The sequence below is a fragment of the Diabrotica virgifera genome, chromosome 5 (genome assembly GCF_917563875.1).
Source record: "Diabrotica virgifera virgifera chromosome 5, PGI_DIABVI_V3a".
Taxonomy (NCBI): Eukaryota; Metazoa; Arthropoda; class Insecta; order Coleoptera; family Chrysomelidae; genus Diabrotica; species Diabrotica virgifera.
This window is the reverse complement of record NC_065447.1, coordinates 13526084-13539077: the sequence shown is the minus strand read 5'-3', so window position 1 is coordinate 13539077 and position 12994 is coordinate 13526084. Positions and strand designations below refer to the sequence as shown.

The following is a 12994-nucleotide window of genomic DNA, read 5'->3' as shown; positions in this document are numbered from 1 at the left end:
GTGGAAATCGAAACATCAAATAAATTTAATTTCAAACTTAAATTGTGGTTTATTCCCAAATGAAATAGTAAATTGCAAAGATGCCGCTAGGAAATAGCTTCTGAACAATATTAGTGAAAAGAAATAGGTTTTTAGATAAAATAAAAACAAATATGTAAATATTTATATACATACATATGTATATTTGAGGGCAATAGCGTGCTTAAATAAGTGTAAATGTTATTTAGGGAGTGACACGAGTATGGTTTAAAAATTTTGAAATTTTCGATTTTTTTTATTATTTTAGGTAAGTAAATGAAAGTACATAACTTCAATAACATAAAAGTACTCATAACTGGGTAAATGAAAACAATGACCAAGGTAGAGAAATTAAGACCCGCATTTGCAACAAAAGCATTTATAAAAATGAAAAAAATGTTTGTTAATCGAGGCCTTTCTCTGGAGTTGAGAATAAGAGCCTTAAGATGCTACGTTTTCTTGACTTTGTTGTATGGAATGGAAAGCTGGATACTAAAAGTACACAATATAAAGAAGTTGGAAGCATTTGAGATTAGGTGCTATAGAATAATCCTGAAAATACCATGGATCCAACGAGTAACAAATGCAGAAGTGTTAAGAAGCCTACAAAAGGATAGCGAGGTGATCGAGAATATCAAAACAAGCAAGCCGAAATATTTGGGTCATACTACCAGAGGTGCTAAATATGAGATATTGAGGTTCATAATGCAGGGTAAAAGATCCATAGATAGAAGAAGAATTTCCGGCCTGAGAAAGTTAAGAGGGTGATATAGTTGCAGCTCAGTAGATATTTTCAGAGAAGCCGCCAAAGATATCTGTGATGATAGCCAACCTCCGATAGGAGAAGGAACTACAAGAAGAAGAAGACATAACTTCAAGAATACTCTATGAACATATGAGTTTGACCGGAGTAAAATTACCAGAAATACAGCATCTTTAATATCTATATCTTCGACTAGCTTTGCAGCAGCTTGAGCGTAGTGAGAAACGTTCTACAGCTGTTCCCTTCTCTTTTGTAAATTACTCCACCATTCAAAAACATATTTCGATGTGCATCACGATTTGACAAACAAAAAAGAAATTGAAAATAAAAGTTGTTAAAACTTTAAACGCGTTGTTGTCAAAACTGCCTTTTTCAAAGGCGATGGATAACTCAAAAACTACTTGACAGATCCACCGAAGTTTATCATAGATTTTCTTTAGACATTTCGTGAGATAACGTTGTCGGGGTATTTTTTGTTTTATGCTTATTTTTTGTTTAACAATAATATACATGTTGATTTTCGCCCTTTCTTACAAAAAATTTCGTTTTTTTTTTTACTTCTGAGTGATGTCAAAAACTCAAAAATAGTTAAAACTAAAAAAACTCAACAGCATTACCTCAAGAAACTCATAAGCTAATAAAATATTTGTTTGCTTCATATGCAATGATCTTATGAAGAGTTCCGATATCTACTACAAAATCCATTTTTTTGAGGTGTCTGTAAAAATTTGTCACCGTTGACTAATTTTTTAATATTTGGTTATGAAATTTCTTTTGAATATTCTTTTAATTGTACTGAGTATGTTTATTTAAATTAAAAATAAAATAATTATACCATAGTTTAAAAAAATCAAAAAAATTTGTTTGAAATGTTGATTTCAACCCCCACAACAAATTAGTAAAAAATTAAAAATTCGAACATGTTAAGGTAACAAAAAATATTGCGGCCCTCGGTAATAGACCAAAAACATTTTGTGGCCCTTACTAAAAAAAGTTTGCCCACCCCTGCTGTATAACATAACAAACCTTTATATTTTTGTGATGGAGAAGTTAACAGGATTTCTAATTTAAAATAAAATATAGGGTGTTTTATTTAAAAAAACATAAGTTTGGTCTGCCACTGTGTTATCGAACACCCTGTAACATTCTAACTAATTTTGTAATGTGAAGCTCAAAGGTGGCTAAAATTTTTGTTATTAACTTTTATTGCTATCTATTACTATAGCGGAGCTATTGAGCTTTACTACTACTAATCAATCACACTGTATTTAGTAATTCCTTGGTTCATCTTCTTGATTCTCTTCTGTTGGTTCAGGCTGCAAGCGATAACGAATTTTTTTTGCGCAATGTCCTAGTGAAGTTCCAAACCAGATTCTTCTTCTACCAAACCAGATTGCGTCATCTCCCCAGTCCTCTTTTTTCTTCTAGTTTCCCTTGTATATCCAACCGCATCAACTCATATTTTTCATTTAACACTCTACAAAGTACTTTGGCGTTTGTTACTTATTACTACACGAATTTGAATGTCTTCCGGGCAAAGGGAATGATATTTTTTAGAAAATGTTCTCAGTAGGGCTGCTTTTCAAAGTTTCTCTATCTGTATCTTTGTATCGTCTCAATACCAAAAAAGTTTAGAGGAGTACTTAGAAGTTGGTACTATACAAATTAGGTACTCACAGTGGTACTATTTACCATCAGAAAGACACCATTGAAATATTCATGTCTATAATAGTAATCGGACCCACATCATTCGGCACCATGGGCTGATTTTACTTATGAGGTACCTAGACCGTATCCATTGACTAGTTCATACATTTAGTATCAAAAACAAAAGTATTATTATATGGATTGAATAAAATATGTTCATTCAGAACATTTTCGGACCTATCAGTCCATCATCAGTGAATTCAAATACTTGCTAAATAGCCCCAGAACCAAACAATGGTTGTAATTATAATTCAATCTACATTATGTTGTAATATTGAAAAGGCTAAACGCTGATGTTAATGGATATAACCTCTGGGAACATGGTGAAACTCTAATGGAGAACCCTAAGCAACCATCTTAGGCCAACGTTGACTACCAAGTCCATTGTTTGGTTCTGGGGCTATTTAGCAAGTATTTGAATTCACTGATGATGGACTGATAGGTCCGAAAACGTTCTGAATGAACATATTTTATTCAATCCATTGGGATTTTTTAAAAATTTTAGTAAATATACCTATTACATAGAAGTGGTTTTTACTTCATGTTAGAGTTGTTTAACTATATGGTATACAGCCAACCCAGGGAACTACCCCTTTTTAGTTTATTAATATAGTAGTACTTTTGGGGTAAGTTAACTTAAAAATATTGGTTGTGGGACATTCTTAGATTTACGTAGACACTTTTTTTGTCTTGTCTTGCTTTATACAACATTTCTCACTATTCAATTGATCAGTACGGATAAGCAAGGGTCTTGACTTGTTTTTAGATATTATTACATATTTATTTCTGTGATATTTTCGTTCTAGTGGAATGAAGACTGACTTATTTGTTGTTTTGTGTTTAATTATTGTTAGAAGGTTTAATGGGAACGTTTCTGAGAATTTGTATCTGAATTGGATGCCTTGACCGTAAATGTTAACAATCTTTAAATTAACATAGACAATCTGTAAAAGTTTTTTCTTGGAAATAGGGATAGATCTTTGGAACTGAGTATGTACTGCAAAGACTATTCTCAATGTTTATGTATCAATAGTGGTGTTAAAAACATTGCTAAAACTAAGTAATGAAGTATCACTGCTAGAACTATATATTGCTAAATAGACAAAGGCGCCTTCCCAAATATTGGTGAAACTGCACGAATTTTGCATGAATTTCTATATTGGGCCATACCAACATCAATCCCATTTACTGACAGGTCCTGTCACAGTATCTCCCCAGGTCTTCTATAGTCTTCCTCCCTAATCCTCCCTTTAACTTCTCCCAAATCAGCAATTATGTCTATTGGGTGATTACGTCTCAATGTTGAATATAACCTATACTTTCTCATTTTGGCATCAATTGGTGCCATTCCAAGACTTCCTCGAATATACCCATTCTTAATTTTATCCTTCTTTATCACTTCACTAGTCCATCTAAGCGTTCTCGTTCTGCCACATGCATTCATTGTTGCTCTTTCTTCCTAACTGCACAACATTCAGTTCCATACGTCATGGCTGGTCTTAAGGCTGTTTTATAGGATTTTCTCGTCAGCCTCATTGGGATTTTTGTCCCATTACTCTGTAATTCCGATCCTATGTACTTGAAACTATTACGTTTGACCATCTAGAAAAAGAAAAAATATTCCAGAAGGAACAAGAATGGGGTGGCTTAAAGATTTCTTTGGAAGTTGCTTGAATCTTAACCAATATTCTGTCAATTTGACATCAATTGTGACATATATATCAACTTCCCCTAATGTGTTCATTCTTAATTTGATCCTCTTTCATCGCTTCATCGATCTAGGCATTATCAGTTTTCCAACATGTATGAGTCTCTTATAGTGCTGAATTATTATCATACATTTTGTTTTGCTGATATTTTTTTCCTGTAACGTTTCAAAAACTTCCGGTACATTATGACCCTAGCATCAATTTTGTTATTACACCACCAAGTACCTATAGGTTCATACCTTCTAGATATCTTCTTTTGCTCTCTATATATTCATGTCTTTTTAGGCAACGGATATCATTTCTAGTGTTTAAATTATATTATGCGTATATCATATGAACATAACTGTCACTTAGGTCAAGGTATATGTTTAAGGAAAGTCCTCATATAGTGGATCAATTTACGCTCAAGTGAGTGTTTCCCTAGTAAATCGAGAAAACCACTTAGGTACTAATTAAAAAAAAAATGTTCACAATTTCACGATGAGTGTCCACCATCAAAACTGTATTGATGTTTATTTCACTACTCTCGTTGTATATATTTTTAATATCTTGATAGTAGTACTAGACGTAATCAGATTGTCATCAAAACTAGGCCAATAGGGCTTTCGAACTTCTGTCATATGTCGTATAATTCATGTATATTAATATTACACACAGATTATACAACATATAACAAAAGTTCGAAACAAATGATACTCATTGAAAAGCCCTATATCGAAAGTATATTGTTAAAATGCTACAATCTAGCTGGACTAAGAGCAAGAGTGCCCATAGTACAGCCACACCACAAAACATTTTTAGAACTGATAGTAAAGACTGACTTCTAACCGATATGAAACGTTTCCATTAAATTCGAATCGCATAAAGAAGCTGGGAAGTCGAACTCGTTCTCAGACCAATAATTTCGTAGACTTTTCCGCTTTTTTAAGCTCTCCCAGGTCTCTTTTTAGACCTTTGTGGTTACATAAATGTTGATGTAACGTTCCAGACTGTAATCAAGAAATTTATAATAATAAAACCGTTTAAACATTGACTTTGGCTTTTCTTGTAACAAAACCCTTGCACTCCGTATTTTATTTTATTTTGTACTCGTTTTGCTTTGGGTTTCTTTAGATTTGTTAATTTTATGTTTTAACTCTTCCTTTTTATTTAGTTCTTTTTCTTTTTACATGTAGCAACATTGATAAACATGGTTATTGCTTTTAGTTGCAAAACTAATTTCTGTTTGATACTTTATCAATTTTGTTACATGAACAATTGCGATGGTTTTTTACTTAATCTTTTAGCGGTTCACATATAGTTAAATAACAATTCATCCATTTATCCGCCACCCCACACTGACACCCCACGTCCGATACACACTGTAAATTTTTAGACATACAACGTTACTTTAAAACCACTTTTCAAGATGGCGACTCTGACGTAGTTTCGTGTCTTGAGGTCACGTCCATCATATAGGAGCCATCTTTTGGGCCTGATAAGCGGCCCCTGACTTCTGGTGATCTTGAGAAACGACTCTGCGTGAGATTGCATAAGTCCTGACTGTCATCTTGAAAAGTAGTAGTGGGGTAACTTTGTATAAGTAGAGAGTATCCTTATATATTTAATTATTAGGTTATCCAGATTCTAAACAAAATCCATTGATATTTCCATAGAAAATATCTTTTAACTAAGGAAATATGTTTCAAATTATTTATTAAATTGCTTTATCATATGTTAGTAATAAGGTCAAATGAAAACTGGTGCGAGTCTCACACCATCATCATCATTGGTGCTATGGCCCTAATTGAACCTGACCTTCATTATTTTTCCATCCGGTTGTATTCTTGCACATTGGTGCCAGACTCTCCATTTCAAAGCCAGTGTCGCCACTCATTTTCGTACGTCATTTTCTCTGTCAGAATATATGTACTACTCATTATCATCATTCCCTTTGCTCCCTATGCGGGGTCGGCTTCCCTAATTACATTTCTCCATAAGTTTCTATCTTGGGTCATATCAGTATCATCCTCTTTGCTGACTAAGCGTGTCCCACTCGGTCGTCTTTGGCTTGCCCTACTAAGAGGAAACTCAGATCAGCAATTCTTTGTATTAAAGTCTCAACTTCGAACAATTAGACCAGGACGGATCTGTGAAAAAACGTTTATTTTTGGATGTGCGAGGTGGCATTCGGATTTTTGCAGATAAAGTTAGGTGATAATTCAATAATAATAACTGACTTATGCTCCTTCTTAAATATGCCCGGAACATTAATAAGAAAATTAAAATATATAAAATTTTTGAAAAACATCGATTTTTTTCTACTTTCTTTGCTTATAACTTTAAAACGATTCATTTTGGAAAAAAGTCGTGGGGAAATAAAATAAACATAATTGAATTTTGTATCATATTCGTCCAGTTAAAAATGTCTTAAATTATTAACCTTTCTGTAAAATAGCAATAAATACAAAATAAGGGGGCAAAATAAGCCTTTTAAGTGTTTTTCTAGAACCTTCGTATTCGCTTAGAAAATTCTTACAACATACTTAAATTGTCCACCAAATTTCATTAAAATTGACTTAATAGATTTTGCATAATAATTTTGCATAACAAGTTTGCTAATTTTTTTTTCATATAAAGAGGCGCTCTACCTATCTAATACACTTCACAAAGCTAAAATTGGATTATTTAAGCGGCCTCCGCATTGTTATAAGGTTATAAACAATTTTTTGGCGTATAAACAAATACAGTGAGGACGTTTGAGTTGGAATAAATTCATTTTTCAGTTATTTATCAAATAAACATTTTTTTCTGTTTTACGACAACAGTAAAATATATTTCTAATTAAATAAATTATACACTTTCTTCTTTTTGTCTCAATTAATGTAAAAAAAATTTTTGGGCACCCTTTATAAATAATTATGTTAATGTCTATATTAATGAATAGAGAATTAAATATTCTTTCGAATAAGCTAGTACACGACCCCTATTCTCATTTAAAAAATCATCGATTACGTCATCACACCCAGATGGATGACGTCACTAGTATGATATATATGCCAAAAAATTATAATTTAAATATAAAAATCGACCTGTTTCAGGATTTATCGAGAAAATGAATTTATTCCAACTCAGACGTCTTTACTATATTTGTTTATAAGCCAAAAAATTGTTTATAACTTTAAAACAGTGCTGAGGCCGCTTAAATATTCCGATTTTAATTCTGTAAAGTGTATTAGATAGGTAGAGGGCCTTTTGATACGTAAAAAAATAAGCACACTTCTAAATGGTCTACTTTTTGTTCAGAAAGTTTTTAAAAAATTTAAACTTTTTTAAAAAAATTTAGATTGCAAAATTATTATGCAAAATCTATAATGTCGATTTGAATGAAATTTGGTGGACGGATTAAGTATGTTGTAAGAATTTCTTAAGCGAATTATGAAGTTTCTAAGTGCAACCAAAGTGGTTGAAAAACGTTGAATAAAAACAGACTTATTTTGCCCCCTTATTTTGTATTTATTGCTATTTTGCAGAAAGGGTAATAATTAAATATATTTTAAACCAGTCGTATGTCACACAAAATTCAATTATCTTTATTTTATTTCTGTACGACTTTGTTCCAAAATGATTCGTTTTAAAGTTATAAGCAATGAAAGTTGAAGAAAATTTATGTTTTTCGAAATTTTTACATATTTAATTTTTTTATTAATGTTCCGGGCATATTTGAGAAGGAGCGTAAGTCAATTATAATTACCGAAGTTGTCACCTAATTTAATCTGCAAAAATCCGAATGCCACCTCTCACATCCACCTCAAAACAGATCCTTACTGGTCTACAATACCAAACAGTCTTAATCTATGCTCTCTCTCAATTTGGCTCATTTCCGCCACATGCATTTGTTGTTCCTCTTTCTTTTTAACTGTCCAACATTCAGTTCCGTACAACATATCTTATGGCTGCTTTATAGAATTTTCTCTTCAGCTTTATTGGAATTTTTCTGTCACACAACACACAACTCGTTTCCTTCCACTTACTCCATCCAACTCTAATTCTACTTCATGCATCTCCATCTATTTCCTCACTACTCTTTAATATCGATCCTAGGTACAGTCACAATCACTGAATAGTTTACAGCTTTATTTTTATATTGTAATACTGTAAAATCGCAGTATGTCGTACGGATTTACTAACGGCCAGTTTCACAAGGTAAAGTTAACTTGTGGTTAAGAGATAACCTCAAAATTACCCCAAAATATGCGTTTCAGTTTCATAATTGATACCCTTCTGGGTATACCCATAAGGGTAACCAACTCCAACCTCTGTTTAAAAATTCTGTGAGTTAACCATACTTCGCCGTTGACCTGAAACTAAAACGCATATTTTGACGTTTCTTCTGGTTATCTCTTAACCACAAGTTAACTTTATTCTGTGAAACCGGCCGTAAATGTCAAATTGCTTGTCAAAAATTTTAGTGCTTATTGAAAAATAAAATAAGAACTTATTAAAAGCGTCCAAAATGCCGTTTATATCACGCGCAAAACCAAAATTAATTGCCAAACTCAATAATTTTAACTCAATTTTATTTAAAAACAATGCCTTTCTACACTTTCCGTTTTGTTAAATTTTGTAAAATAGATTTATTTTATTTCATTTTTTAATTTTAATCAACCTATTCTGGGTCCGCCACTAGTAACTTCACTTTGACGTAAAAGGTGCGTTTAAACGAGATAAAAATTCAAAAAATTGGCCACTGGATATTAAAGGGTGTAAACTGTAAACTATTCAGCGATTGTGACTGTACTTAAAAACTATTACTTTTCATAATCATTTCACCATCCAAAGATATCATTTTAGTTATAGTAACTCCATCTAAATGAACATTCCAACTACTCTATTTTTGTCCTAAAAAGTTTTAAACCTTTTTCCTCAAGACCTTGTCTCCACCATTCCAGTTTTTGCTTCAATAGACGAAGAGGCAGCGCTGAAAAATCTCTTTGAATTTACTAAAGCTAAATTTTTCACAGTTGATTACTGTGATTGTGTAAAGAAACATACTGCACAGGGGTTACTGAGAGAGTATCAAAGTTGCTTTCCAACAAAGGTAACTAATTCCATTTACTAAGGCTGAAAATCAGTACACACATTCTAAATTGAATATAAATAAAAGTTATTATAGTCGGTCAGCTGTATGACGGAACAGAGCCGGTCGGTCGGCCCCAATGAATGTACAGGGTTATTCACTATATTTTGACCCCCTTGTAAACTGCTTTATTTACAGAATCAGAAAAAAATGTAAAATACAAAAGTTATTCGATTTTTTAATTATGATTTTTTGACATGTATATCGTACTAGTGACGTCATCCATCTGTGCGTGATGACGTAATCGACTATTTTTTAAATGAGAATAGGGGTCGTGTGCTAGCTCATTTGAAAGGTTATTCAATTCTCTATACAGTACTATTAACATTAAGATCATTATTTATACAGGGTGTCCAAAAAATTTTTTCAGTTATTAATTAAACAATTAATTTAATTAAAAAAAATTTTGACACCCTGTATAATTAATTAATCATGTTATATGTTATTATTAATCATGTCTATATTACTGAATAGGGAATTGAATAACCTTTCAAATGAGCTACCACTCGACCCCTATTCCCATTTAAAAAATAGTCGATTACGTCATCACGCCCAAATGGATGACGTCACTAGTACGATATATATGTCAAAAAATCATAATTTAAAAATCGAATAACTTTTGTATTTTACATTTTTTTCTAATTCTGTAAATAAAGCAGTTAATAAGGGAGTCAAAATATAGTGAATAACCCTGTACATTCACTGGGGCCGACCGACCGGCTCTGTCCCGTCATACAGCTGACCGACTATAATAACTTTTATTTATATTTAATTTAGAACGTGTGTACTGATTTTCAGCCTTACTAAATGGATTTAAAATTACCTTCGTAGGAAAGCAACTTTGATACCCTCTCAGTAACCCCTGTTCTACGTTTCGCTTGACCGACCGCAGTATGTTTCTCTACACAATCACAATAATCAACTGTGAAAAATCTAACTTTAGTAAATTCCAAGAGATTTTTCAGCCCTGCCTCTTGGACTACAAGTTGCTTTCACTATTTCCTACCAACACCACATCATCAGAATACATTAAGCACCATGTAGTTTCACAACTAATGAAAGTAAATAAGGACTAAGTACTGTTGAGTGCCCATCACAGAATCTTTCAAGGAACTCATATCATAAATATGCTTTCTAAAGATCAATGAATACCACATGAGCGTTTGTTTCTTTATTTCTGTATTTTTTCCGCAAATGCCTTATAGTGTTTCTCAACATATCCGGCTATCAATTACTCTCTCCCATATTTTCATGGTGTGAATAAGTAGTTTTATGTATATAAGTAGTATTCATAGTATCAAAGTAGTAGTATCAAATGTTTATTTACCTGGTTTATTTATCACTCATTTTCATGAGTGTTCATATTTGTTAATATTCAGATGGCACAATGTTGTTTGCCACTATTGCTGTCTATTTTCCATTTACTCTTCACACCAGAGAAGTGGCCTTATTGTTTAATTATTATTTCCAATTTGCTTTGTTGTATGTTTCTTTTTCATTATTTTCTAAAATCTTTCCTCTACGTTTCTTCTTCTTTTTGTATAGACATGACTCTGTCTGTTTTTTCAATGTGCCTCTAGTAAGTTGTCGCTCTATCGTTTTTGTGGTCTTCCCACTGATCGTCTTCCTATTGGAAACCGTATCTCGCTGACGTTACTACTCTATTTGTTGTCATTCGGCTTATGTGGTCATTCCATTCTATTCTTCTGTTTCTTATCCGGTTATTAATGTTGTCCACCTTGCATCTCTGTCGTATATCTGTACTTCTAGCTCTGTCCCATAGAGTCTTATCATCGATTTTTCGAAGGGTTTTTATCTCCACTGTCTCCACAATATTTTTGTCCTCTCTGTGTCAGGTCGTGTTTCTGCCGCGTATGTCATTATTGGTTTGATGACTGTTTTGTAAATTCTGCCTTTCATTACTTTCCGATATTTTTATTTCTCCACATTGTGCCATTCAGGCAACCTGCGGCTCTTTTTGCTCTATTCACTTGATCATCCACTTCTGTTTCGAGCCTTCCGTAGCTAGATAGTGTGATGCCTAGATATTTAAATTCCATCACTTATTCTATTATCTGACCCTCCAGCTCCAATTGACATCTTATTGGATTTGCTGTTATAACCATGCATTTTGTCTTTTATGGGGAAATTAACATGTTAAATTTTCTGGCGGTTTTGTTAAATTGGTGCAGCATATGTTGTAAATTATCTTCACTTTAGAGATTAGTATTGCATCGTCGGCATAGCAGATTATTTTAATTTGTTTTTCTCCCATTTGGTATCCTTTTTTTGTTCTTACTTTTTTTTTATTATTTCGTGTATGATCAGGGTGAACAACAGTGGACTCAAGGAACTTATCCCATTACCAGCTTCAATTGGGTCAGTTAGTTCATCTTCTACTTTAACTTTTATTGTGTTGTTCTGGTAGATGTTTTCGATCGTTTTAATTATTCCTAGTGGTGGCTCTCTTTCCTCTACATTTCCATGCACTATATTCTATATCATACCATTGTTTGTACATACTATAAAATATCTGCAAAATCCCCATATTTTTATCGTTCTCCTCTACAGCGATCAAAACGGCACTGAAACAAGAAAACCTAAATCCAGAAATCGAAGAGAAACTGCTTCAGCTTCAAAGGTATCAGGAGCGGCAGATGAAACACGAGCCCGAAATTCCAGCACCGGTCGCGAAACTCAGTCAACCGATCGTCAACTCACGGCAACCGACCACGTCTCGAAAACGGCCTTTAAGTTCTTCCAAAAATGACGACGCAGACTGGGTCATGGAGACTCCGAAGAGGAGCCGACCGAATAGGACCACCGAGGTGAAGAAAGTCGAAGTGGAACCACAGTAAGTAGTATCTTATTTATTTTTGATATTGGGACCGTGCAAGTTCGGCAAAGCGACCCCTATTTCTACGCTCTATACTAAAATTCGCACTTTTAATTATATTGGCCAATTATATTAGTCCTGGTTACTGGATAATTGTCAAGGCCATAGTCCAAAAAAATAATAAGAAGAAAAAATAAGATTCAGGTTATGTTATGAAAACGTCCACAATTGTATGTAGTAAATAAAATTAGTTATTAAAATGCAGTACTGCAAGCAAAATAAAATTAATTAAATTTACCTTTATATAATAATTGCATATCATATCAATATTGTGGAGCAATATATAATTTTTCTGCTTCATTGACAGAAGGTATGAAATATACGTCAATTTGACAATTTCAATTGACAATATGAATTATTTAAGATAGTTGCAATATTTCTCCGCGACTCGCGCAGGGTCGTTTCTCGTTTCCCCTTCCAAGTACTTGCACACCTCGAATAATTAAACTTGGCGTTTGATATAATACAACTAAACTTGTTCACTGTATACTAGACAAGGCGAAAACGGCGGGTTTGTTGGGAAAAATATTCCCATGAGATTTTTTTTGCATAATTACATTCGTGAGACATCCCAGAATAAGGCTTAAGAAGTCGCCCACGTGAAAAGTGGGCCAAATTTTTTTTAACAATTTTTTTTTAATCAAATTGCAAAAAGCAATATTTTTGGCACGGGCAATTTTTTTATAGGTTTTTTGGACCATTTTTGTCATTATTTTATTACTAAGCTGTTATTTAAGGCTATGGGTACATAATTCGCAAATATTTTACGTGTATCCCTACTT

The 12994-nt window shown here is 33.0% G+C and overlaps 1 protein-coding gene across 5 annotated transcripts in view; it reads left to right on the top strand.

The window, feature by feature from the left end:
• Positions 1 to 12994, top strand: part of LOC114326935 (nucleosome-remodeling factor subunit NURF301) — a 102209-nt gene that overhangs the window by 70098 nt on the left and 19117 nt on the right. For all 5 annotated transcript variants that reach the window (XM_028275408.2, XM_028275407.2, XM_028275405.2 and 2 more), the window contains one exon: positions 11888 to 12170. In XM_028275408.2, the coding sequence (XP_028131209.1) occupies positions 11888 to 12170 (283 nt within the window). The remainder of the gene's footprint in view (positions 1 to 11887; positions 12171 to 12994) is intronic.